The sequence below is a fragment of the Rhinopithecus bieti genome, unplaced genomic scaffold, assembly GCF_001698545.2.
Source record: "Rhinopithecus bieti isolate Rb0 unplaced genomic scaffold, ASM169854v2 scaffold_9996, whole genome shotgun sequence".
Taxonomy (NCBI): domain Eukaryota; kingdom Metazoa; phylum Chordata; class Mammalia; order Primates; family Cercopithecidae; genus Rhinopithecus; species Rhinopithecus bieti.
The window spans coordinates 3,424,264-3,449,147 of NW_016806973.1; the positions used below are offsets into that span (position 1 = coordinate 3,424,264).

At 35.5% G+C, this 24,884-nt stretch overlaps 1 protein-coding gene across 1 annotated transcript in view; it reads left to right on the forward strand.

Annotated features, from left to right (window-relative positions):
* Window positions 1-19,232, forward strand: part of VEGFC (vascular endothelial growth factor C) — a 41,639-nt gene extending 22,407 nt beyond the window's left edge. Inside the window, exons 5-7 of the mRNA XM_017879144.1 lie at window positions 14,849-14,955; window positions 15,255-15,588; window positions 18,729-19,232. Coding sequence (XP_017734633.1) covers window positions 14,849-14,955; window positions 15,255-15,588; window positions 18,729-18,843 — 556 coding nt within the window. The 3' untranslated portion in view covers window positions 18,844-19,232. The remainder of the gene's footprint in view (window positions 1-14,848; window positions 14,956-15,254; window positions 15,589-18,728) is intronic.
* The last annotated feature ends 5,652 nt before the right edge of the window (window positions 19,233-24,884 follow it).

A 24,884-nucleotide genomic window follows, 5' to 3' on the forward strand; every position in this document is an offset into this window, starting at 1 on the left:
CTTGAATACCCATAACACTCACTGAATTAACTTCATCCTCACGTGGAAATGGATTATGAGAGTGTTTCCGGTAAGTTTATGTCCTCTGCAACATTCAGCCAACAATACTCAAAAATACTTGAGCCGTTCCTGTGCTCTCAGCCCTTTACCTGCATTGTCTGATTTAACCCTTAACAAAATCATCTAGAAGGTCAGCAGCAGCATTTGCCTTATTTTACAGATGAAGGAGGAAATCACACTCCAAAGCTGTTGACTAAACAATGTACATAAATGCTTGTTAAATAAAATAACTTATTTCCTGGATATATTTTATAGCATTTGCCATGTTTTCATGATTACTTATTCATATAACAACTATCCTATACGCTATTTGAGGTTAAGAAGAGACAGGGATCTACAGCAAAAAAAGCCTGAGTCTTAGAGTAAGCCATATCTGATTCTGAATTCAGATTTGCCACTAATTCATTCTTTATGATCAGCTAGGTGTTTTATGGCTCTGAAACTCAGTTTTCTTATATATAAACTGTAAAGATGTAAAGAGGATTGAATGAAGTACTGAATGCTTATGCAATGCTTAGCAGAATGTCTGGTATCCAGAAGGTAGTCATTAAAGGGCAGATTTATTATTACCATTAATATCCAAGTCTGATTCATTTCCTCATCCATGTGTTTTCCAGTATTTTTAAAACCACTATTTACAGTAAGAAATACATTTTTTATTCCAAAGCAGGATGTGTGCTATACACACACATAGTGTGTGTCTGTGTATATATATATGTCAATATTAGAGAGTTTTAAATTAGATAGGTAGATAACTTCACATGTAATTAGTTATGTATAAGCATAAAACTAAAACAAATTATCATTTAAAAGTATTGTCCTTAATTATGGTGCTGCTCAAGCTTTCTCATTATCACAACCCCAAGGATCCTTTTATAAACATTTTTTTCCTAATCACTTTCCCCACAAAATTTTAATATCACAAATATGCTCTGTCCCTCTTTACACTATATGTATATCTGTGCTTTATATATAAAAAGGAAGTATAAAGTTTACTTTTCTATTCAATGTAGGGTTAAGAGACAAAATAAAATGTTTAAGTTAACATTTAAATTAAAAATTTTTAATCTTTTAACAGCTAACATAAATTTATAATTGTATTTGCCAAGAAACTTAAGGTAATCTATTTACTTATATAAATTATAATATTTCAAATTACATATGCAAAGTAGCAGTTGATATGAACATATAATATAAATATAATAATTTATAAAATCATTCAAAATCACTATTTTCCAGCAAAAGTAAAATACTTTTCTAAATAGCTTCTTTAAAAATATTTGGAGAGCTCAACTATTAACTTTGCTCAGTATGAGAAAACAACTTTTAACTTATATAGCTGATAAATATTAATTTAGATATTGCCAACTTTTTATTTACATCATTTGACATGTAATGATATGACTAACATTTGTAGAATTAATAATAAAATGTAAATTATTGTTATTTAATTCTCAAAGCTCCAGTCACACATGAAAACACCAAGGACCAAGCATAAGCAATATCCACAGGACAACCAATGGCAGCCAATAGGCCCACATAGGTACCACTTAGTAAATGACTTTGAAATCACTCAGTCAGTCAAGAGAAAATCCTCCAGTCACAGCCATCTAGTCACCACCATTTCATAGCTCATATATTGCAAATACTTGGGGTATGTTCCATTGCCAATGTTGTTCGTTTAATAGCCAATAAAATCGAAGAGAATTTAAGTATTAAGGAATATTATTTTCTTGGGTTTTGGAGAGACAAAAATCATTGAGATACTAAGATTTCAGCCCCACCCCAGCCTCATACCCAATTTTTACCCCCTTAGGGATGATTTTACTGCCTTTATGAATATTTGCCATATTACATGTGATATACCCAAATGTTTTTTCTTTTCTGTTTTTCTTCATGAAAATATTGGTCTCAACCCATTATGAATTATGGCCCACAATTTAATAAAAGCTACACTAGTGATAATATATATACGATGGACATGTAACTATGTTATGAAATTCTAACATTAGTTAAGATTTAAGAGGAACAGTCACCAACACAGTGACTAAAATTAAAAACACTGACAAAAACAAGTGTTAGAATGTGGTGCAACCAAAACTCATATGTCATCAATGGGCATTAAAATTGTTCAATCATTTTGCAAAACAGTTGACAGTTTCTTATGAATTTAACAGGTACATATTTATACACAATAACTTGTATACAAATATTCTTTATTAGTCAATAACTGGAAACAACTCAAATGCCCATGAAAGATGAGTGAATTAACACATTTTAGTGTATGCATACAGTGGAACATTGCTGAGCAATGTAAAAAGAATGAACATAAAAGGATCTCAGAGACATTAAGTTGAGTGAAGTAAGCTAGGCTAAAAGAGTACATGCTGTATGATTTGATTTGCATGAAGCCCTTAAAAAAGGCAAATGTACTCTAGAGTGAGAGAACACAATTCAATGTGTGTTTTGTGTTTGAGGATGTGGATTGGGATTGACTAGGAAGGGGCAAAAGAAACATTGTGAGGTGTTGGAAATATTCTATATTTTGATTGTAACAGTAGTTAATGTGGCTACATAAGCTTATGAAAAGATGAAAGATAAAGAACACTTCTAGATCCTGTTAGAGAAGAAAAAGATGCACTTGGCTGGCTCTGAAGTTAGAGCACGTAGAGTCATGTAAGAACAACAAATATTATAGTTACATTATTATTGTTTTATTTTACTAAATATTACAAAGCACCAAGCATCTGCCACACATTGCCTCACGTTCATACAAATACTGCTGGTGGCTCCATTCTTGATGCACATCACATAGTACAGGGCTGAAGGGTATGGATGCTGTAGGTGGCTTCCAGTTTTGAGAATTTATTCTCTGATTTCTCTTTGAGTTTGAGTAGGTTCTCTAAACTTTCTTGTCACACATTTTTTTAACCTACAAAAAAGCACATAAGAATATTATGTATAACATCATACAGTATAATATTTATAAGCTAATCTTCACTGAAATCAATCTGTTCAATAACATTATACCATATTATATATTAATCTGATATTGTATAATAGCATAATGTAATACTAATAACTCCTAACTCAAAGATGTTGTGATTTTTATAACCAGCAATCCATGTTAAATATTAACACAGTACCTAAAACATAATAAGCATTCAATAAATGATTGCTGCTATTTTACTAACATCCTACAAATTCGGAAATTGAGTCTCAGAAATGTTAATGTGTACAATGCTAAGCAGCCAGAAAACTGCCAAGAAAAGATAAAAATTAAAATCATTTTACTTCTGACACCCATGTGTTCCCCCCAATATCTTCTAGCATTTCTAATATTTACAGAAAAACTTTCAAGTCTCAATATCAGAAAGTATCATAAAAGCCAGAGGAAGTAGCAATTCTCTCTAGCAGACACAGTTAGATACCAAGTTTCATATTGGTGTTCTCACAGATTCTTTTTTTCCAATTATTTCCTCTCATATTTTCTTCAAATTGAACTCCATGTATTTCCATGGGCCCTTTAGTACAGACTGTCTTTTCATGGAGGGAGCCATTTGTGATTAAGCAGCGATCCCCTAGGTTTTCCTGCTTGGTAGTAGTGTTTGTTTATTCATTCATGAGACATTTATGCCAGGTCTTCTGACTCCATAACACTGTACTAGGAAATGTGGGCTACTTTCAAAATGAATAATACAATTCTTTAGCTAAAAGAACTCATGCACCAGAGTACAAACATATTATTTCTAATATAATAAGTGTCTAAAACACTATGCTGTACTTCATTCACTCATTCAACAAATAGCATCTGTGTTTCTGCTAGGTACTAATAAGGTGCTAGACCATAGAGATAGAAAGATACATAGAATTGTTACTCTGGAAGAAATTCCATTCTGGAGCCAGACATGTAAACATACGACTGAAATCAGTGAAATAAGTGCGATGAGGAAGCATCCTGGAGACATAGCTACAGTAGAGAGGGTATACATGAGTCTGGAGAGGTCAACAGAATCACATATGACAGCCTAGGATGGGCTCTTTCTTAAAGTCTCTTGAGAACCACTTAAAATATATATGCAGAGATGTGGTATCTGCAGTTTTGTATTATAGAAAGAGCAGCCTGGTGGCAAGGGAGTATGTGGATTAGAGGAAACAAAACGGGAGGTGGAAAAATTCAGCAGTAATCTTTTGAAATAATCAAAGAGAGAAATAATAAAGATGGTGGCCACGGCAGTGGATATGGGGATGGAAAGAAAAGAGGTGGAAAAGACATTAGAAATACAAGAAAGCATATGACTTGGGAACCACATATGGGGAATGGTAAAGAGGAAGAAGTTGAGGATGAAACTCAAGTTGAGTATGAATGGCATTCAAAAGACAAGGAGCACCTGTTCGTAGGAGGAACTAAGGAGAACTGAGTTTTTACACGTTAGCTTGAGTGGTAGTAATATTTGTAAGACGTCAAGTGCTAGAGCAATTGGAAGAGATGACTTCAACCAAAAGAAATATAGGAGGTAAGAGGACAAGAGGAACCACAGATGAAACTGTGGGGAAATCAATATTTAAGAAATGTAATTGGTAGAGCAGACACAATAATCTGGAGACACAATCTGTACAGGAGACTGAGAAGGGGCAATCAGAACAATCAGAATAACAACAGAGAGACAGGCCACAAAAGCCAGTAGAGACATGAGTTCAAGGAAGGAGGAACTGGTAAGAAGTGCCAAACATTAGAAAGGTTCAAGAATGACTGGGACTTACTCTATTAGCTGAAAAGCATGCAATGTAGATGTTTATTTACTAATAACTTACCATAATCTGGGCACAGAAAGGGAGAATGTGTTTTGAGAAAGGGGGAGAGAAAGCAAGAGAGTGAAAGAAATTCGCATTTACACATGAGAAACTAAATCAGAAAGGGTAAGTAGATTTCCCCAATGTTACACAACTAAAAAAGTGTTGCAAAGCAGAGATTCGAACTAAATTTGTTGGAATACAATCCATTTCTTTTGAGGTATGGTTATTACTGCATTTTTATTGTTTTTAATTGATACATAATTATACATATTTATGGGGTATATGTGATATTTTGATACATACATATAATGTGTAATGGTTAGATCAGGATATTTTGGATATCCATCACCTCATTTATCATTTCTATGTGTTGTAAACATTTTAAATCTTCTAGCTATTTTGAAATATATAATAAAATGTATTAACCATTGTTACCCTGCTGTGCTATGGAATACTAGAACTTGTTTCTTCTATGTAACTGTACTTTGGTATGCATTACCAACCTCTCTTCACTCCCCCCACAACTGACCTACCCTTCCCAGCCTCTGGTAACCATCATTCTACTCTTTACATCTGTGAGATTCACCTTTTGGCTCTCATAAATGAGTGAGAACATGAGATATGTGTCTTTCTGTGCCCAGCTTATTTCACTTAACATAATAGCCTCCAGTTCCATCCATGTTGATGCAAATGGCAAGATTGCATTCTTTTTATGGCTAAATAGTACTCCATTGTGTATGTATACCACATTTTCTTTATGATTGACTTCTATAAATTAAAAAATATCAAATACCAAGGGCAAAATAAAAACAAAACAAAAAAGTGCCCTTCTACCAAAATTTGAAATGTAACAACTATTTTGTCATATTTACTAAAGATACAACCCAAATCCCCAGTCATCATTCTTCAGGCTTCATTTCCAGAAGTAACCACCACTCGAACATTGTATTATTCTCACTCCTCTCTATTTTTATGGCATCTGGATGTATTAACATACCAGGTGATATTATACAGTGCAGCTTTGAGTGTTGTGTATTTTAAGTTAAAATGTTGGCAATACTTTTTTTCTCTTGAGATTATGTTTTACAGATACAGTCATATTGCTATCTATAGACCTGGTTTACTCATTTAATAACTATATAGCATTCCATTAAATAAATAAACACAAGTTTTTATGTTCTTTTTTTTATTCTGTGACAATGTACTATAGGGAATTCAACATACACTACAGATTAGCAAGAGAGTACAATGAACGAGGAGAGAGTGGTGTCAAATAGACAAGGACCTTGAAGTTAATAGTGCTAAATTTATTAATTGCTTGGTTAGCATGAACAATGTCCCTAAAGATGTAAGAAAATAACAGGTTCTGAGGACAGTTAATAAACCAGATTAATTTGGATCTTGAGCTGTGAAAGCAATTGGTATTAAATGAAAAGACAGTGCTGTGATTCTAAAGCTTTGGGCACCAGCCTAGCAAATGTCACCTATTCTGTAGAGGTATTAGGGGAGCAAAGGTTGTTTCTGGGTAGAGGAATGAATGACAAGACGATGTTCAGCATAGCCAAGAAATCTTGAATTATTTTTAATGGATAATAAATGTAGAAGATAGGTATTATTGCAATTTGGAAGATAGTCACATTGTGGTGGAAAAGAGAAAAAGGATGAAAAAAGATGAGAAAAAAATGAATAAACCTAGTGTGAAGGCTAATTTGCATATTTATTTATTTGTTTCCTTTTATTTCTTTTATTAAAATGTTGACATTGTTTACTCAGTAAAAGTTACTTGCTTGCAAGAAGTTACACTTACTAGGGTTTGTTTAAGAAGATTTTATTCTTATGAGAACACATCTTATTTCCAAGGAATAGAGTAGATTTATAGCCAAGGAAATCTTTGATTTGGAACTTGAGGTCTCAATGTCTTTGGTCTATTAATCTTTAACCGATCCTCAGTCCAAATGCCTAGATACTTAAATATACATGAGTTTTACTTTTAGCCATAATGCTTCACTCTTTCCTTTTTAATTTGAAGGTTATACATTATCGCTTCACCAAAAGAGAATGAAGCAAAATAGCATAATGACATTAATTTAATAAACTGTATCAGAGCAGAAATGGAGAGATAGCTCAGCTTCCAGTTAACTGGACCACAGTCTTGTACTAAATTGTCAGAAACTACCATTTTTCGGCATTTTAAAATATGCATCTTTAGTCAGCCCTGAAATTATCCTCTTTGCCAGTTCAAAATCTTTATGTCCATATGCAGTTATTTTTGAAATCATAAGTCATATGTCTATTCATCCTCTTTCCTACAAAGCTCATTATCTAAACATTGTCTCACACTTCAAATGATCACCTGTTGATATGAATGGATTTACCAGTGGAACTCAGGAAAGAGATTCCAGGCTGTCAGCATTACTATTTTTCTAAAGGGAAGGTAACTTTGATATATAGTTTGCCTGCCTTTGGACAGTCTCGTTTCTACCTTCTAAAACACGATAATTGAAAGCACCACATTCCTATGACTTACTGATAGATTGTGAGAAATAACAGCAAAATATATACAGCTGAGGAGATTGCATCAATATATCTCTGCACTGAGATTATGTCAGTGATTTGCCTAGAATTGGGCACTATTAGATCAAAGATTGTCATAAAGTTTAAAGTTACATTCAACCAAACACATGGACAATTTTTGTTAATAAATATCAGACCAGATTTACCAGTTGTTTTCTAAAATTTAATAGACATTTTTTAACCATTTTGGTTTACAGAAAAGCAGAAAGTATAGAGATTTTTCATATAACATCGTATCCTCTTCCACGAATTTCCTCTATTTTTAACATCTTGCGCTAGCATGGTACATTTGCTACAGTTGAGGAATCAGTACTGACATGTTATTGTTAACTAAAATCCATAGCTTACATTAGGGTTCCCTCTTTTTTGGGTGTAAGTTCTGTGGATTTTGACAAATGTATAAATGACATGTGTCTATCGTTACAGTATCATGAAGAATACTTTTACTGCCCTAAAAGTCTCCATGTTCCACCTGTTCATTTCTCCCTCCCCTGTATTCCTGGCATCAACCAGCCACTTTGATGTCATATCAACTCTTATACCCTCATAACATGTTTTTATCGTCATCATTGTCTTGTTTTTGTTTTTCTGTTAATGACGTGTGGCTGTTACAAGGTAATAAGACCAGAGGCTGTTGTTGAAGGACCTTTTTTCTTAATTCCTGGTTACTTATCCTTGAATTATATGACAAGCTGATAAATCCAGTTACCATGGAATTTCCGTTGTTTCAACCTGCCAATACTTCTCTCAAGCTTATATATCCAAGAAAATATAAAAAATAATAGAGCAGAAAATCACAAACTTCCATACTTATCCTACTCTCCCTGTGTCCCCATTCCCAGTTCTGGTGGCTTTCCAACTCAATTAAATCCTGTACTTAGCCAGTTGGTGACCACACAATGTGACATGTTTTACATCCAAGTCAGTCTCAGACTAGGTGAGCTTTTGTATGTGACAGATTACTGCTTAATTTATACTCAGACAAAAAGGAAAAAATTAAACATATAAACACAATTTTTTTTTTTGAGAGTCTCATGCTGTTGCCCAGGCTGGAGTGCAGTGATGTGATCTCAGCTCACTGCATCCTCTGCCTCTCGGGTTCCAGTGATTCTCCCGCCTCAGCCTCCTGAGTAACTGGGATTACAGGCACGTGCCACCACACCCGGCTAATTTGTATATTTTTAGTAGAGATGGGGTTTCGCCATATTGGCCAGGCTTGTGTCAAACTCCTGACCTCAGGTGATCTGCCCATCTCGACCTCCCAAACTGCTGGGATTACAGGCGTAAGCCAGCATGCCCAGCCTAAACCCACATTTTAAATTAATGCAATGATTGTATTAGCCTTTCAAATATTAAGACTGGCAAAATTGTTACAACTATGGAGTTTTCATTGATTCATCCTACTCACCATCTTTTCCTTTAATGTCTGAACAAACCCCAGCTCTGTCCACTGTTCTCCCTGTCAGTAGACTAATGGAACACAACCAAACAGTAACACAACAGACACAAACACAAGTTCATGTGGAATCAATAAAAATCAATAGAACGGAAGATAAGTCTATGTGTTCTTCGATACATACTATTAAGCGTGTGCCTTTTTAACAATTTATGTGAAACCTAAAATGCATGTATTTCTGATTTCTACCTGTAATACTGAAGAAGTTACTTAATAATGTTGAATATAAAGGCCACTTTTACTTAACCACTTTCCATTCACTATTAACTGCTGTTTCCAAAGTATAAGCAAATCAGTCTCTGTGTACATAGTCAAGTGTATACAAGCATCAGGCATAACAAACTCAAGATGAACACGACAGTTCAAAGACATTTAGTACAAAATTGTTGAAGCATTTTTACCCAGCGTTCTGTGGCTCTGACAATGAAAGAATATAGTTGCTCTTCCAGCTGCTATTCAGACAGAAAGCTTGGGCAAGAAGGGTCTGTATCTATATTCTTCATAATATAATTACAGGTTTCAAGTTCAGATAACATCAGCAGTTGGCATTTGAAAACCAAAACCCTATTTTGCTATTTATCAAGATTATTAATATAGTCAGATTTCGCTTACTTGTTTCTTTTTTTCTTTTGAGTCGGAATCTTGCTCTGTCACTCAGGCTGGAGTGCAGTGGTGTGATCTCAGCTCACTGCAGGCTCCACCTCCCAGGTTCACACCATTCTCCTGCCTCAGCCTCCCAAGTAGCTGGGACTACAGGCGCCTGCCACCATGCCAGGCTAATTTTTTGTATTTCTGGTGGAGACGGGGTTTCACCGTGTAAGCCGGGATGGTCTCGATCTCCTGACCTCGTGATCCACCCGCCTCGGCCCCCCCAAAGTGCAGGGATTACAGGCGTGAGCCACCATGCCCGGCCTATTTGTTTCTTTAATAAGGTACAGGACATCCTGTTGGATAACCCACTGAAAAACATGAAGTTGCTCTGAAGGAGTATATGAGAGCTCATGGTACCTGCCTTGAAACATGGGTTTCACTAATGCTAGTGGCTCACACTTCCCATTAAACAAGACTAGGGGTAGGAAGGCTGTTTGAGGGACACAGCTCCGGAACCATAGGTGCCGCATAGTAAGCCAAATTTTCATTTGCTGTGTTGTTGTGAAAAACCTTATTAAAAGAGCTTCCAATGAGAGTACTTGATTAATAATGCAGTTCATATCTATAGAAATAATTTGCTTTTCAAAATAGTCATCATGTGTTATAGTTGAATTCACATTAAATTAATGTTATCATTCATTTTGAATGATCTGTGAAGTATTTTAAGAGAGATCTGGGGAAGTAAATCAATAAGTAGTTTAACATAAATCAAGGTGCAGTTAATTTTTTTCAATTAGAAATGTATTACAAAGATCCTGCCATTTGCAATGACATGAAATAACCTGGAGGAAATTATGCTGAGCAAAATAAGCCAGATATAGAAAGATGCATATTGCTGATCTCCCTTATATATGGAATCTAGGAAAGTAGAATTCATAGATACATAATAGAAGAGTGGTCACCAGCATCTTGGGGGTGGGGGACATGGGGAAATATTAGAGGGTGACAACTTGCAGTTACAAGGTGAATATGCTCTGGAGACCTAACATATAGTACAGCATAGTTACTCTACTCAATAGTATTCTCACGACACCCTCCCACCCCCCGACACACAGTCACCCTCTGAGGTATGGATATGTTAATTAGTTTGATTATGGTAATCATTTCACAGTGTATACATATACCAAAACATCACTTTGTATAACTTATATATGTATAATATTTATCAATCATACTTCAATAAAGCTGGAAAAATGCATGAATATTATATATATATGTGTGTGTGTGTGTGTGTGTGTATCAAAGATTATAGTAGATTATAGCTCTTTGAAAAAGAATAACATTTCAGCTCAGTTCTGACTAAGGCCAAACAAAAGGTGATAGCATGTTTTAGTTCCTTAAATGTGAATTTGAGGAGTCAAGAAATCTCCAAGTGTAGGAAAACCTCAGTGCCAAAAAGTGTAGAATATGAAAGAATCACAAAAATAGCATGCACAAAATAGCCTGCTATGATGTTCAAAGTATAAGATCTAGTAATTATTAACCAACATTTAGAATATAATGTAGCAGAACATATTTGGAACACATTTATCTGTTAATATTTCCAAGGAGAGACAAATGCAAAGTAAGATTTTCTTTAACGTTAATTGTTCTTTAGTTTGAAAAACGCATATACTCATATTTTTGTCATCTGATTTTAACCAGCAAAAAGCAATAGCTGCCAAACCAAAGTCAAGTGAAGCTGTGAAAATAATTAATTAAACAAGTCTGGTAAAAGCATCTTTATCCTTCATACATGTTATAGGCAGAATTGCGGTTGTGTCTGTGTGAGTGTGGTGGGGTCAGTGGGGGGATAGGAAAGTTAGTTTATTCACATGATTCTCAACATAGATATACCTTGCAAATAATTGTGCAATTCCCTGCTTTGCAGACAAAATGTCTTTGAATCAATGTCTTTTTAAATACACTACACACACAAAAAAAAACATAACTATAAACCTTTAAAGTATTTATGCACACTTTAATATTCAGAACTAGAAGAGAAACTTCAGTAAGGAGAAATGCTTTAGAGATTAAAATGTAAAGGAGATAACCAAATTTTACTAACCTTCTGTCCATCATGACCACGTTTCCTTTCATTCTAAAATAACAATATTTTGAAAATTTTGACCCCCCCCCCATTTTTACATGAGAAGTTTTAAATGCCAAGAACTTGCTCCTCACTTTTGAAGCAGGGTGCTTTCTTTAGGAACCAGTCTGTATCACATGCATTCTATTGGTTTGTATTTTATTATTTTTATTATATATCATTCTATTACATTTTAAAATGCATTTCTGAGCCCATGTAATTGATTTAGTGATTCATTAATGGGTTGCAAGCAGCAGTTGGAATAGCACTGGTTTAGGTAATGACAGTGTAAATCACATGTTGGTAAAGTGAAAGATGTCTTTCTACCAACACGGTATAATGACCGCTTGATGCCAACATGACAGTGTGTTAATTAAACCATGTATCAATCAACATTGAAGCAACATGACCAAAATGGTTGTACCATCATTTATAGAAGAAGATTATGAGTTTCATGCAGCCAGGAATAATTGCATTGCTATTATAGAACTTAACATAAGTTGTAACTTATTTGATGGAAGGATACTAACAATCAAGAGGATATAAATTTTCAAAACAATGATATTGTTTTGGACAATTGATAAGTACTGACTGCATTTTATCTAGAACAATATATGTTCATGATTAACCAAGAAAATAATGACAAAAATGTACAATGAGTAGAGACTTGCCCTTGAAATTCCCTAAAATTAGTAGGAAGGTACAATGTTCTCCAGGAAATATTGGTAAGTGAAAAAAATAGTTTACAATAGTGTGTAAGGGATGCTATCATCTGTGTAACAAAATGAGAAAAAACATATATACAATTTTTTGGCAAGAAGATACCCTGAAAACATAAACCAAAAAGCTAAAAAAAGAAACTTGCTGATGATACAGAACTTCTCTGACTGTACATTTTTCTCATAGTCTTAACTCTTATAATTACATCCGTGTTTGACATTTTCAAAAGTAAAAGCACAAAAGTACATAATATATTCAGGATAAAGCAAATGACAGTTTATATGAAGACGGTTAGAAGCCAAGGTTTTCATGGAAATTATTAGTATGAAGTCAAGGTAGTACATTAAAATCCAGTAATGCTAATTGGATTTGGAGGTAACAGTATAAAATGTTTTCTCTAAAAATATACACAAGAATCTCTTGCTTGAGATCAGTAATCTATTCCCAAAAATAGATATTGAGAGCACATTTCTGTTGTTCTGAATGGTAACAATGACAGTGAGTGGAAGGTAAACCAAAACATAGCTCTTTCCTGCAAAATAATTGATACCTAATAATGCCTGTAGAAAAGTGACAAACTATCTTGATAAAATCTAAATTGTATATTGTTTCCTAATCATCCAGCAATTATTGCTGTTACTAACATACAGTTGCTTTGTATCTAGTTACATGGACTGTGTGTATGCTGTATGAGAAATTGTTACTTTATGGCATAGCATAGCAAGTAACACAGCAATCAAAAAGTTGAAAGTCAAAATTTAAATAAAAGACCCATAATATACTGTTTTTCACTGTGCTAAAGGAGACCTGACTCTTGAAGAAACTCAAGAAGGGACAAAGAAGGGTCAAATCAGTCACTGCTGTTTGCAGAAGGTGATGGGTGGATGGAGGACAAGCGGGCAATCTTAGACAAACTGTCATATTAAGAGGAATGAAGAGACCTTCCCTATGTCTAGTAGATGCTGTAGTGACTGCTGGACAGGAAAGCTTTGGTCAATCTTCAGAAATGATGTTCAAGCTGAAGGAAGATGTTGAAGCTGCATTTTGGTTGCAAAATGCAGGTTTGCTTGTTTTTCTATTGAAAAATTCCTTCATGTGATGCTGTAAGAGTTATCAGGCTATTATTAAAAGAAGGATGTATTATCACACTGAGTATGACTGCAAAACTTTCTTAGCAAATGGCCTGTTTATTTATACTCAATGCACATGTTAAGATGGCTACATAGGATTCTTACTCTGTTCTATCAATTTGGAATGTAACTCAACATTCTTCCAGCACATAAAGTTGTTTTCAATATTATATTGAGTGTGAAAGACGTAAATAAATACTTCCATTTGATGTCTACACCAACATTAGATGAAAAAATGAGGTAGTGAGAAGTTGGTATGTATTCTGTAAATTAGGATATTTAAAACCAAAAATCCTTCTACTGGGTAAACATTAACTAGGAAAACATTCTACAGGATATACATGCATTTTTCTAGCTCTGCCCTCTGAAAAGATCTAGTAGTAATGTGATCTGATGGCACTAAACACTTCTGATTTCAAATAATAGCCTCTAAAACACTGTTTTCCAACAAAGAGAATTAGGGCTTCTGAAGAAATGGATGATTCCGGGTGTGGAGGAGAAAATGAGCAAGCTGAGCTTGTGATATATGTTCACCCCAGAGAGGGCTCATGTCACGTGGGCACCAACAGAGAGGGGTCTCAGGTAGCAACAGTGGGGCCATTGGACCATCAAAGGAGCAATTGGTGTACTTGATTGAAGCCTGTAGGTTCATAATTTTTACTAAAAGACGGAAGAAAGGAGGGAAGAAAGGGGAAAGGAGGGGAAGGGAATGAAGAAAGGAGGGAGGGAAGGAAAGAAGTAAAGAGCTAGAACAACAACAAAACAAAATACCTTTGATAACTTTTTGGTGGAGTACAGAGTGGAAATTTTGCATTACTGGAGCCTTTACAACATGGGGATCTGTGATTCAGAAATAAGTTAGTAAAGATACATTTTACATAGATGTTTCATCCAGCATTGCTTGGAAAAGCCAAAACTGGAAATGATGTAGATAGCTACCTAAGAGATAAATAAAATAAATAATGATACATCGTTTCTATGGAATATTACATAGCCACTAAAAATAATGGAGCAGAACTCTATTCAATGACTTAAAAAATGTCCATGACATATTGTATAATGGAAAAAAGAAATTTCAAAGTAAAAGGTTTTACCTTATATATTTCACAAGTTAAAACCCTATATGATTATACAAATCAACATGTTTGCCTTAAAAAGATAAAATCTGGTGTCCTATATGACCATACCACAAATAGTGATCACCTCTGGGGTTGGAATTTGATAGCAGTTGTGGGTAGAGATAGTTTGGGAGAAAACATTCACATTTTATTTCATAATTCTTATGTGTTTAAAGCTTTTTTATAAGCATTGTTTTGATACATATGTGAGCAGAGATGGTCCCTTCTAGGTACCAGTCACACCATTGCTAAACCTCACCTGTTTCTTCCAAAGGTGCCAGGCGGCAAACAGGACTTGCCCCACCAATTACATGTGGAATAATCACATCTGCAGATGCCTGGCTCAGGAATATTTTATGTTTCCCTCGGATGTCGGAGATGGTAAGCAGAATGATGTTTTAAAGACTAAATGCCAAGGGTCTATATTGTGATTAACATATTCTACTATTAAAACCACATGTACAATATTCATCATTCTTTGAAATAAGTGACTAAAAAATAGTACATTTTCTACTTCACATTGGTATTATTTTGAACTCCTTTGTAAAGGAGCATACTCATGTTTGTACACAATCCTTTGATGGAAAACATACAAAGGAAGATGCTTTTAAAAGCTTTTGTTTCATGCCACACCCAGAACCAAGTAAGGTATAGTAAAGATGCTCTGACTGTTTGTCTAGACTCAACAGATGGATTCCATGACATCTGTGGACCAAACAAGGAACTGGATGAAGAGACCTGTCAGTGTGTCTGCAGAGTGGGGCTTCGGCCTGACAGCTGTGGACCCCACAAAGAACTAGACAGAAACTCATGCCAGTGTGTCTGTAAAAACAAACTCTTCCTCAGCCAATGTGGGGCCAACCGAGAATTTGATGACAACACGTGCCAGTGTGTATGTAAAAGAACCTGCCCCAGAAATCTACCCCTAAATCCTGGAAAATGTGCCTGTGAATGTACAGAAAGTCCACAGAAATGCTTGTTAAAAGGAAAGAAGTTCCAACACCAAACATGCAGGTAAGAGATCCTCATGAAGAGTTTTAATTTCTCTTACTAGAAATATGTTCTAAACTAAAAGCAGTTGTCTTAACCAAAGTAACAATTGCTTATGAGAATGAGGCCAATAAGTTCTGAAAGACAAAATCTTACTTTTTTTAACCAAATCTTATTTTTTTTAACCAATGCATGAGACTTAATTTACTTCCAGAAAAGCAAGATGGGAGCCTTGAGGATCACAACTAAATCCAAGTTCAGAATATACTCTAGATTAGTGGCTCCTGTGGGATGTTTTCAAAATACATACAGGCAATCCACTCCACCCCCACCAAAAAGTATAATGCTTTCAGACATAATTTAGGACAACTGTTCTAAATGCAGACAATTTTTATGCAAAACTTACAAACAAAGGATAGGATGGTACCATTGACTATAGAATTATACCTGGAAATGAAAAGATTTAAGCTAAGTATTTGATAGAATTAGAGAAATAAATGAATGTATTGTTAAAGGTACCCAAGCCTCATTTCTTAAACTTGGTTTTGTACTCTTCTTCACCAAGAAAAAAAAAAAAATGAAGTTGCTGGACTCAAGCACATTCAGTGTTAATCCCTGAACCTCTTCCTCTTTAATCTCAGAGAATAAGGTGATCCTACTATTTAAGCCAGACCTGTGCGTTTGACATTTTCTCCACATTCCTTCAACATTGCTTCATGCCATTCCTTCTTTCTTCTGTAACTTTAACATCTTCAGCTCTACTTTTTCCCCTTCAGTTTATAAAAGTTCCCAAATTTCTTCTATTTTGTTAGCCTGTTACTGTGAAGCTGAGCATACTTTAGCAACCCAGCTCTATCCTCTTCACAGCTGCTCAAAAATGAGGCATTTGTTTTCACCTCTTTCATCTACCATGTATTCAACCAACTGTAACCTGGTTTATGGCCTACAGTGCTATGTTAAACCTCTGTTTAAAGTTTCATAGGCCTCACAGTTGGCAAATCCAACAGAGAATTGTGTCCTTAGGTAACCTGTCCTTTCCGTGGCCTTTTTCTTCCAGCCCACCTCTTCTATGATGCGACATTGTACTTTCCTAGTTGTCTACTAAATTTTCAGAGCATTTGTTCTTAATCACTTTCACTCTTTTACATCCACTCTTTACATATGGGAAGATAATGTTGTTTTTAGCAAAAAAAGCTCGTATTCCATTTATTTACTACTATCTTCACTAATGTTCATTATTGTTTTTCCACAGTATATAACGAGTTCATCGTTTTATTAAGAGTTTTGTGTCTTTATTGTAATGTATGTTTTTGATGATTTTCCCCAACTAATATTTCAGCTACTGCATAAAAGGCTTTAGTGAATCTAGCTATCTCATTGATTATATTTTTCTTCCCTTATACTGCAAAGTGCATCGTAAGTATCATTTTATTTTGAGAAAGAACTATATTCCAATTTAACCTACATATTCCTACTGTAATAACCAAAAGATATTTCAAAATGTATATGCTAGTATTTTCAGAAGGATACAGACACTCAATCTTTTTAAGCCTTATTAAACTATGTTTTATATTGAATTCTTGAGTGAGTTTAGTATACATTGAAAAATCTGAAATTCCTGTGTCTGCATACAGACTAACCAGCTGCCATACTTCTCTACAGAATTCTTATATGAACACAGACAATATTTCCATCATTGCATTTCTCCTAATAGTATACATTCTTTCAAAAAGGCTTTCTGTTTACTGCAACTCATCATGTGTTCATTTTTCTAAGTGTGTAATTCCAGACTTTGTGATATAAATTGGAGCAAAAGAGAAAATATCGTATTTTGAAAATTTATATTCTCTTCATTCTCTCTTAATATTTATTACAAAGTGCAGTGGGCAGAGTATATATTCTTTGGTTCATTGCCTTAATTAACAGCTTTTATGGATCATTAAGTATCATATCCCTTTTTAGTAGAGGAATACCAGTAGTCACAACTATGAATTCGCATTTGCAAAGTTTAAGAAAAACTAGACATGCTTGCTTTTCTAGAGCCAAATAAATGTATGTAGGGATTTTTGTAGCATACTTTCGATTTCCACCTCAGGTCATCTTGCACTTTTCCCTTTACACCTATTCCCACACATTAGGCATGCTCATACTCCAAAAGTTTTCAAAATAGCTTCAATTCTCACTAGGCGTACTGACTCACACCTGCAATCCTAGCACTTTGGGAGGCCAAGGTGGACAGATCACTTGAGGCCAGGAGTTTAAGACCAGCCCAGCCAACATGGCAAAACCCTGGCTCTACAAAAAATGCAGAAACTTAGCCAAGCATAGCCACACACACCTGTAATCCCAGCTACTCAGGAGGCTGAGACACAAGAATGACTTGAGCCCAGGAGGCGGAGCTTGCAGTAAGCTGAGATCGCACCACTGCACTCCAGCCTGGGCAACAGAAGGAGACTCTATCTCAAAAAATGAGGTCTCAATTCACTGGAGCAATGGGGCAGGGGACAGATTGACCAGTTGGTAATTTGTCTTCTCTCTGCTACTAGAAACCGGAAGTCTAGGATGGGAGGAAGGGGCCCCTCGCTGCTGAGTATTGTCCCTCTTACCTCCCTGCCCCAGAATGCCTCTGTTTCACCTGGAGCCCAGGTGGAAAGGAAGAGTTAGCCACCATCATGCAGCCAGCTGCCAAACAGAGACACAAGAGTGAGGGTGGGGTTGCTCACTGAGGACCACAGTTCTGCCAACATGGCTGGGTTTAATTGCCTGGAAGTCTGGGTCCCATACAAGTCCCAGACTCATGTGAATTCAGCCATGCTTATGTGATCACAGTAAGTCAGCAGACCTTCAATGTTCAGTTTCAAAATTTCTGTTTTATGTTTCTTTCATCCCTGAAGCAAAGAGCACTTCAAAGGAACTAATGCTTACAATACCTCATCCTTCCTTCCATTCGTTATATCAGCAAGCAAGACTTATTTTAAGGCTTTTCCATTCCTCTGAAATGTAATTCTAAGCAGAAACAAACTTTCATAAATCTATGAACAATTTCATCATAAAATTAGTAATTTTGTTCTAGTCTGAAATATAAAAACACTGAAATACCTTGGTAGCATAATGAATCCATTGCCTTCATCTTTAGCGTAAGTGTGTTCTTGTTTGTTCTCCAGCTGTTACCGACGGCCATGTACGAACCGCCAGAAGCCTTGTGAGCCAGGATTTTCATATAGTGAAGAAGTGTGTCGCTGTGTCCCTTCATATTGGAAAAGACCACATATGAGCTAAGACTGTACTGTTTTCCAGTTCATCGATTTTCTATTATGGAAAACTGTTGCCGCAGTAGAACTGTCTGTGAACAGAGAGACCCTTGTGGGTCCGTTCTAACAAAGACAAAAGTCTGTGTTTCCTGAACCATGTGGATAACTTTACAGAAATGGACTGGAGCTCATCTGCAAAAGGCCTCTTGTAAAGACTGGTTTTCTACCAATGACCAAACAGCCAAGATTTTTCTCTTGTGATTTTTTTTTAAAGAATAACTATATAATTTATTTCCACTAAAAATATTGTTTCTGCATTCATTTTATAGCAACAACAATTGGTAAAACTCACTGTGATCAATATTTTATATCATTCAAAATATGTTTAAAATAAAATGAAAATTGTATTATAAGCTGCTAAGTTCAGTCCATTATCATCTTACATGATGAATGAAAACTGCTATCATGAAGACACTGATCTTTCTCTGCCCTTTTTTCTTCTCTAAACAGATATCACATATGTATTACTGTGATAAAAAGTATGATCCTGTGAAAGAGAGTGTCAGAGGACAACAGAATGCTATTGCTTCGTCTCTTATATGGTTAATGATTATGAACATTTTAGCACAGGATACTTTTGAATTTATAACCAAGTGAATCAATATGTAACATCTTGTAAGATAGACTGCTCAGCATTGTGATTAAAAGTCATTCAGTGCTCTGGGAACATTCAGAATCTTACCTTGGTAGAAAAGCCTGCAGTATATATTAAAATAGCTTTAAAATATTTTCACAAAATAATCTTTGCCAAATATTTGATTTCTTCTGGCCAGCGAAAATACTTTTGTGAGTGGAAGTGCTTCTGTCCAATACATTTATAAAAAACTAAAAATAATATTTAAATGCTCATGCATGTTTAAAAGGAAACATTTCAGCCATACAATTGAAGTGCTTGTTTCATTTTCAAAAGGCATTACACTAAAATGCCTTTATATACTATATATTAATATATATAGTATTTTTTTTTTTTTTTCCCTTGAGACAGTCTTGCTCTGTCGCCCAGGCTAGAGTGCAGTGGCGTGATTTCAGCTCACTGCCCCCAACCTCTGCCCCCCAGATTCAAGTGATTCTCCTGCCTCAGCCTCCTGAGTAGCTGGGATTGCAGGCATGTGCCTCCACACCCAGCTAATTTTTGTATTTTTAATACAGATGGGGTTTCACCATGTGGGCCAATCTGATCTGAGGTTAGGTGAACTCCTAACCTCAAGTGATCCACAGACCTCGGCCTCCCAAAGTGCTGGGATTACAGGTGTGAACCACCATGCCCAGCCTAAAATACCTTTTTCTAAAAGAAAGATTTTGTCTGCATAAATAAAACCAAATAAGTGGTTTGTTTGTTGACAGAGAATTATATACTGGTATGTCATAACTACTGTATAAAATAATTTGTCCTAAAAGAGAAAATATTCCTCATAAGCATGTAAAGATAGCACATTAATTTAACTAAAACATTTTTGTTTTTTTTTTGAGAAGGAATCTCGCTCTGTTGCCCGGGCTGGAGTGCAGTGGTGCGATCTCAGCTCACTGCAAGCTCCGCCTCCTGGGTTCAAGCCATTCTCCCGCCTCAAGCCTCCCGAGTAGCTGGGACTACAGGCACCCACTAAAACATTTTTGACTGGTATAGGTGACAAATCAGTATGATATAAAATATCAGTATCTATATATTTTGCTACAAAATAATGTTTCCTTTCAAAATTTTTAATTAGGAAGTCAGTGCCCTGAAAATATACTGTTTTCAATACTAACTTTAAAAAATGGTTTTAATGCAATGGTTACTGAATTCCAACTGTGTGCTCTGTACAGCATTATCATCTAGTTCATGAAGTAAAGTTTTTAATGTCCTGGAAAAGAAAAGGAAAGCAGTCTTCCAAAACACTCTCGTTTACAAATTATAGACTATTTTTCTATTTTTTAGTAACAATGGCTCTGAAGCTTGTGAGCAGTCAGCATATACCTTGGGCATTCTACATACTGGCTAAGGTCTAGAAAGTATTCAGACTTAAGAACAGTAAGAAAAGAAAAAATCAAAAAGTAAATTTGACAATGGGTGATTACAAAATGAAAATTGGGATCAAAATAACCTCTTTTCATCTTATAGGGAATCACTAGTATATAAAATCACTAGTATATAAAATCCCTAGAATATAAAATGCTCCTCCTCATCTTTGAAATTCAGCTGATTCATTTTTTCATCTTATTGGAGCCAAAAGGAATATAAATAAATATGTAATCTATTACTATTGATCTGGCCAGTCATTTTTAGATTTGATATATTTATTAATTTTTTTTATTATACTTTAAGTTCTAGGGTACATGTGCATAACGTGCAGGTTTGTTACATATGTATACTTATGCCATGTTGGTGTGCTGCACCCATCAACTCGTTAGCACCCATCAATTCATCATTTATATCATGTATAACTCCCCAATGCAATCCCTCCCTCCTCCCCCCTCCCCATGATAGGCCCCAGTGTGTGATGTTCCCCTTCCCGAGTCCAAGTGATCTCATTGTTCAGTTCCCACCTATGAGTGAGAACATGCGGTGTTTGGTTTTCTCTTCTTGTGATAGTTTGCTAAGAATGATGGTTTCCAGCTGCATCCATGTCCCTACAAAGGACACAAACTCATCCTTTTTTATGGCTGCATAGTATTAAAATATATTCTAAGTGTCAGTAAGCACCCTGAGGCCATGCAAAGAATAGTAGAACCTGATACAATGACTGTTATATGTTATCAGGTTTAAAAACCAACTAAACTGTGTGCTAAACGTTAGTTTTTTGGGGTAAACCAAAAAATGAAAACACTAAATCAAAAAGTAAAGCCTGAATCATGCCAAAAAAACTATTTAATCTTGTCCCTGGAGATGTAATAATTTTGACCAAAAGTGAGAGTATCATGAACAAAGATAACACATTGCCAAACATACTTGCAAACGATTTTATGTAAACCATAAAAATCCCTCTTCAACACATAATGAACGAGATGTTGTGTAGCCAGTGAAGAAAATGGACTAAAGATAAAGCTAAGCAATTAATTAGATTAACAAATGTGATGCAGCAAAAAAGCTAAAAAACACAGTGAGAATGTTCATAAACTTTGCGGAAGAGTCCTGAGATGCCAATTCAGTCAACCTAAATGATAAGAAAACTCTGGAAGTTCACAGCCGTTATCATTTCGGAGCAGTTAATATATCCAAATCTTAGAAAGTTTATAAACAGAACTTTATGTCCAGAAACCTAATAGTGCATACTGAGTTTAAAAGACTTAAGGAAAAAATGTTTTGGTGAGCAATTGTGTAAGATTTAGCATCCAGATTTTTTGGGGGAAAGCTTTTGACATTTACTAACTGCTTGACTGAAACAGATTCCTTTATTAGAATTTCTAAAAGTAACCTTTGTTCTTTATATTCACACCACTCAAAACAGAAGTTTAAGTGGCAAATACAAGACTGGATTCAGTGGCATATCTAGAATGCACTTTAAAGAAAAGAGAAAGGGTCATGAACTTATCTCTATGCACTAGGCTTTCTCAAGGGATACCCTGCTTGTGAAGGAATTTTACTCGATGGATGAGAGAGAAGAAGCAGACACAACAGGTGAGAGAGTTCATATTACAGCAATTCTTTTAGCATATGGCAAAACTTACAAAACTCCTTACTTACATGCTGAAATTCCCATGTTTATCTGTCTAGGAAGTGCTGGGGCTAAGAGTATACACAGGTCTCTTGGCCCACACCCTTCTACATTGCTATGCTGTCCCAAGATCTGAGTTTTCATTAGCAGGTTTTCCAAAGGATATTTTTTAGGGACTTTACCTTTTCAAATAAAAATGAGAGTAACATAAAAATACTATTTCACTCTGCTACAGAAGAGCGAGCATGAATGTGTCTGATTTTTTTCTAGATGAATTCTGGAGAGTCCTGAATAAATCCATTATCGTGTTCTAAAAGTGTCTATCGTATACCTAAACAACAATTTAAGGAAGTCAGTGACACATATCATGTTTTAAAGTAGTTACTTATGAAAGAATTCCTAATTTATCTGTTCATATGTTTGAATTGTTGGTATATATGGATATTTTTAAAGTGGAAAATAACTATCTGCTAACTTCTGGAAGTGTGAGCCAGTTTCATACGGTCTTTTCATTCCATACCTAACAACTCCTCATCTAAAGAAGTATAGTGTAATAGAAGGAGCTCTGGATTGGGAATCCTAAACTAAGTTTCTAATCCCTACTTTTCTGTGTCCCTGGGCAAATCACCACCTCCCGAGTCTCAGCATGTTAATCTGTGAAGGAAAGAGTTGGATTAAAATTGTGTATGAAATCCTGGCTCTGAAGTTACAAAGTTTGTTCTAAACTACACACAAGGGAAAATCAAAACCAGAACATTTTAAGAACTCCAGAGACACAGCATTCTTGAGATTACTGACCCCATTAAGAGGAAATATTTATCCTCTAAAAATGTTGCATGTAAGAAATTATAAATGAAAAACCTATCAGCCTTGTACTATAATTCTAATTCTACTTCTTAAATCCTCACACATTTCCATAGCTCAAAGCATCATTCTGATTTCTTCATATCAAAGGTGATCACGGATAGAGACTTTGAAAAATTTATTTTCAAACATCTTGAAAAAAATTAAACCATGCAACTTTCATAAGGAAGCAAAAATTAAGACTTCTTTTGCACGCCTTCCAAACCTCAATCAGATGTGCATATACTGTATTCAGTCTAGGCAAGGCCTTTGAAGCAAAAATCGATTTCTAACGTTGTTACCATCTGGCATTCTGATGACAGGATTTCATTAGGGATTGGGCCTTTGTCTCTGAGATTTGACATCTATATAATTGTAAATACAGAGGTCAAAATGTTGGATGCTACCCATAGACTCACCCACCAGAACTGATTATATATCAGACTTGATGAAACATGATGATGACTGTTCACTCTAACAGCAATAACTGTTTGGATTGGATAGAAATGATGGCGAAACACTGTTAAAAACTTCTTTAAAATTAACTAAGTAATGAATGTCCGGCTAAGAAAGAACTGAAAATGTCTCAAACAAAAATACTTAATTTTACAAAGAAAATTTATAAATACTTTTAAAAGGAGAAAAAAGTTTTCAGGAATATTCAACACCATTGGACTTTATAGCAATATTTTTAATGTGCCATTGAAGTCATGTGGAATTTTTTTCATCATGATAAGGCAGCTGTGCATCCTCTTAGCCTTTTTGAACATTCATTGTCTTATGTTCAAATATATATGGTTTATATAGCTCTGTTCAGTAATTTTTTTTTAAGACAGAATCTCACTCTGTCACCCAGGCTGGAGTGCAGTCGTGTGATCTCAGCTCACTGAGCCTGCACTTCCAGTATTCAAGTGAGTCTCCTGCCTCAGCCTCCAAGTAGCTGGGATTACAGGCACTCGCCACCATGCCCAGCTAATTTTTATAATTTTAGTAGAGATGAAGTTTCACTGTGTTGGCTAGACTGGTCTCAAGTGATCCTGACCTCAAGTGATTCGCCAGCCTTGGGTTCCCAAAGTGCTGGGATTACAGGCGTGAGCTACCTACCATGCCTGGCCCATTAAATTTCTTTATTGGAAATATTATTACACTTACAAAAAATGTAACTCTGTTCATTCAATTTTAAAAGGAGCCCTTTTCTCTGATATTAGTGACATCTCTAAACACACACCATCTAGATGTCACAGAACCCTTCCTAAACGTGTAACAAATGGCTTCTCACAAGCTCAGTTGTCCCTACCATATTGATGCAGGACAGGCAAGCCCCAAAATTGGGGCTCAGCCAGGGAGGGTTCTTGGCTTCACCCAGGACAGAATTCAAGGACAAGCCAGTGGTGTGAGACAGCAACTTTTATTGAAGCAGCAGCATACAGCAGCAGCGGAGGTACTTCTCCTTGTGGAGCAGGGCCACCCCACAGGCCTTGTGCCCAGAATAGCAGCCAAGACACAGTTCTGCAGTCATATTTATACTCACTTT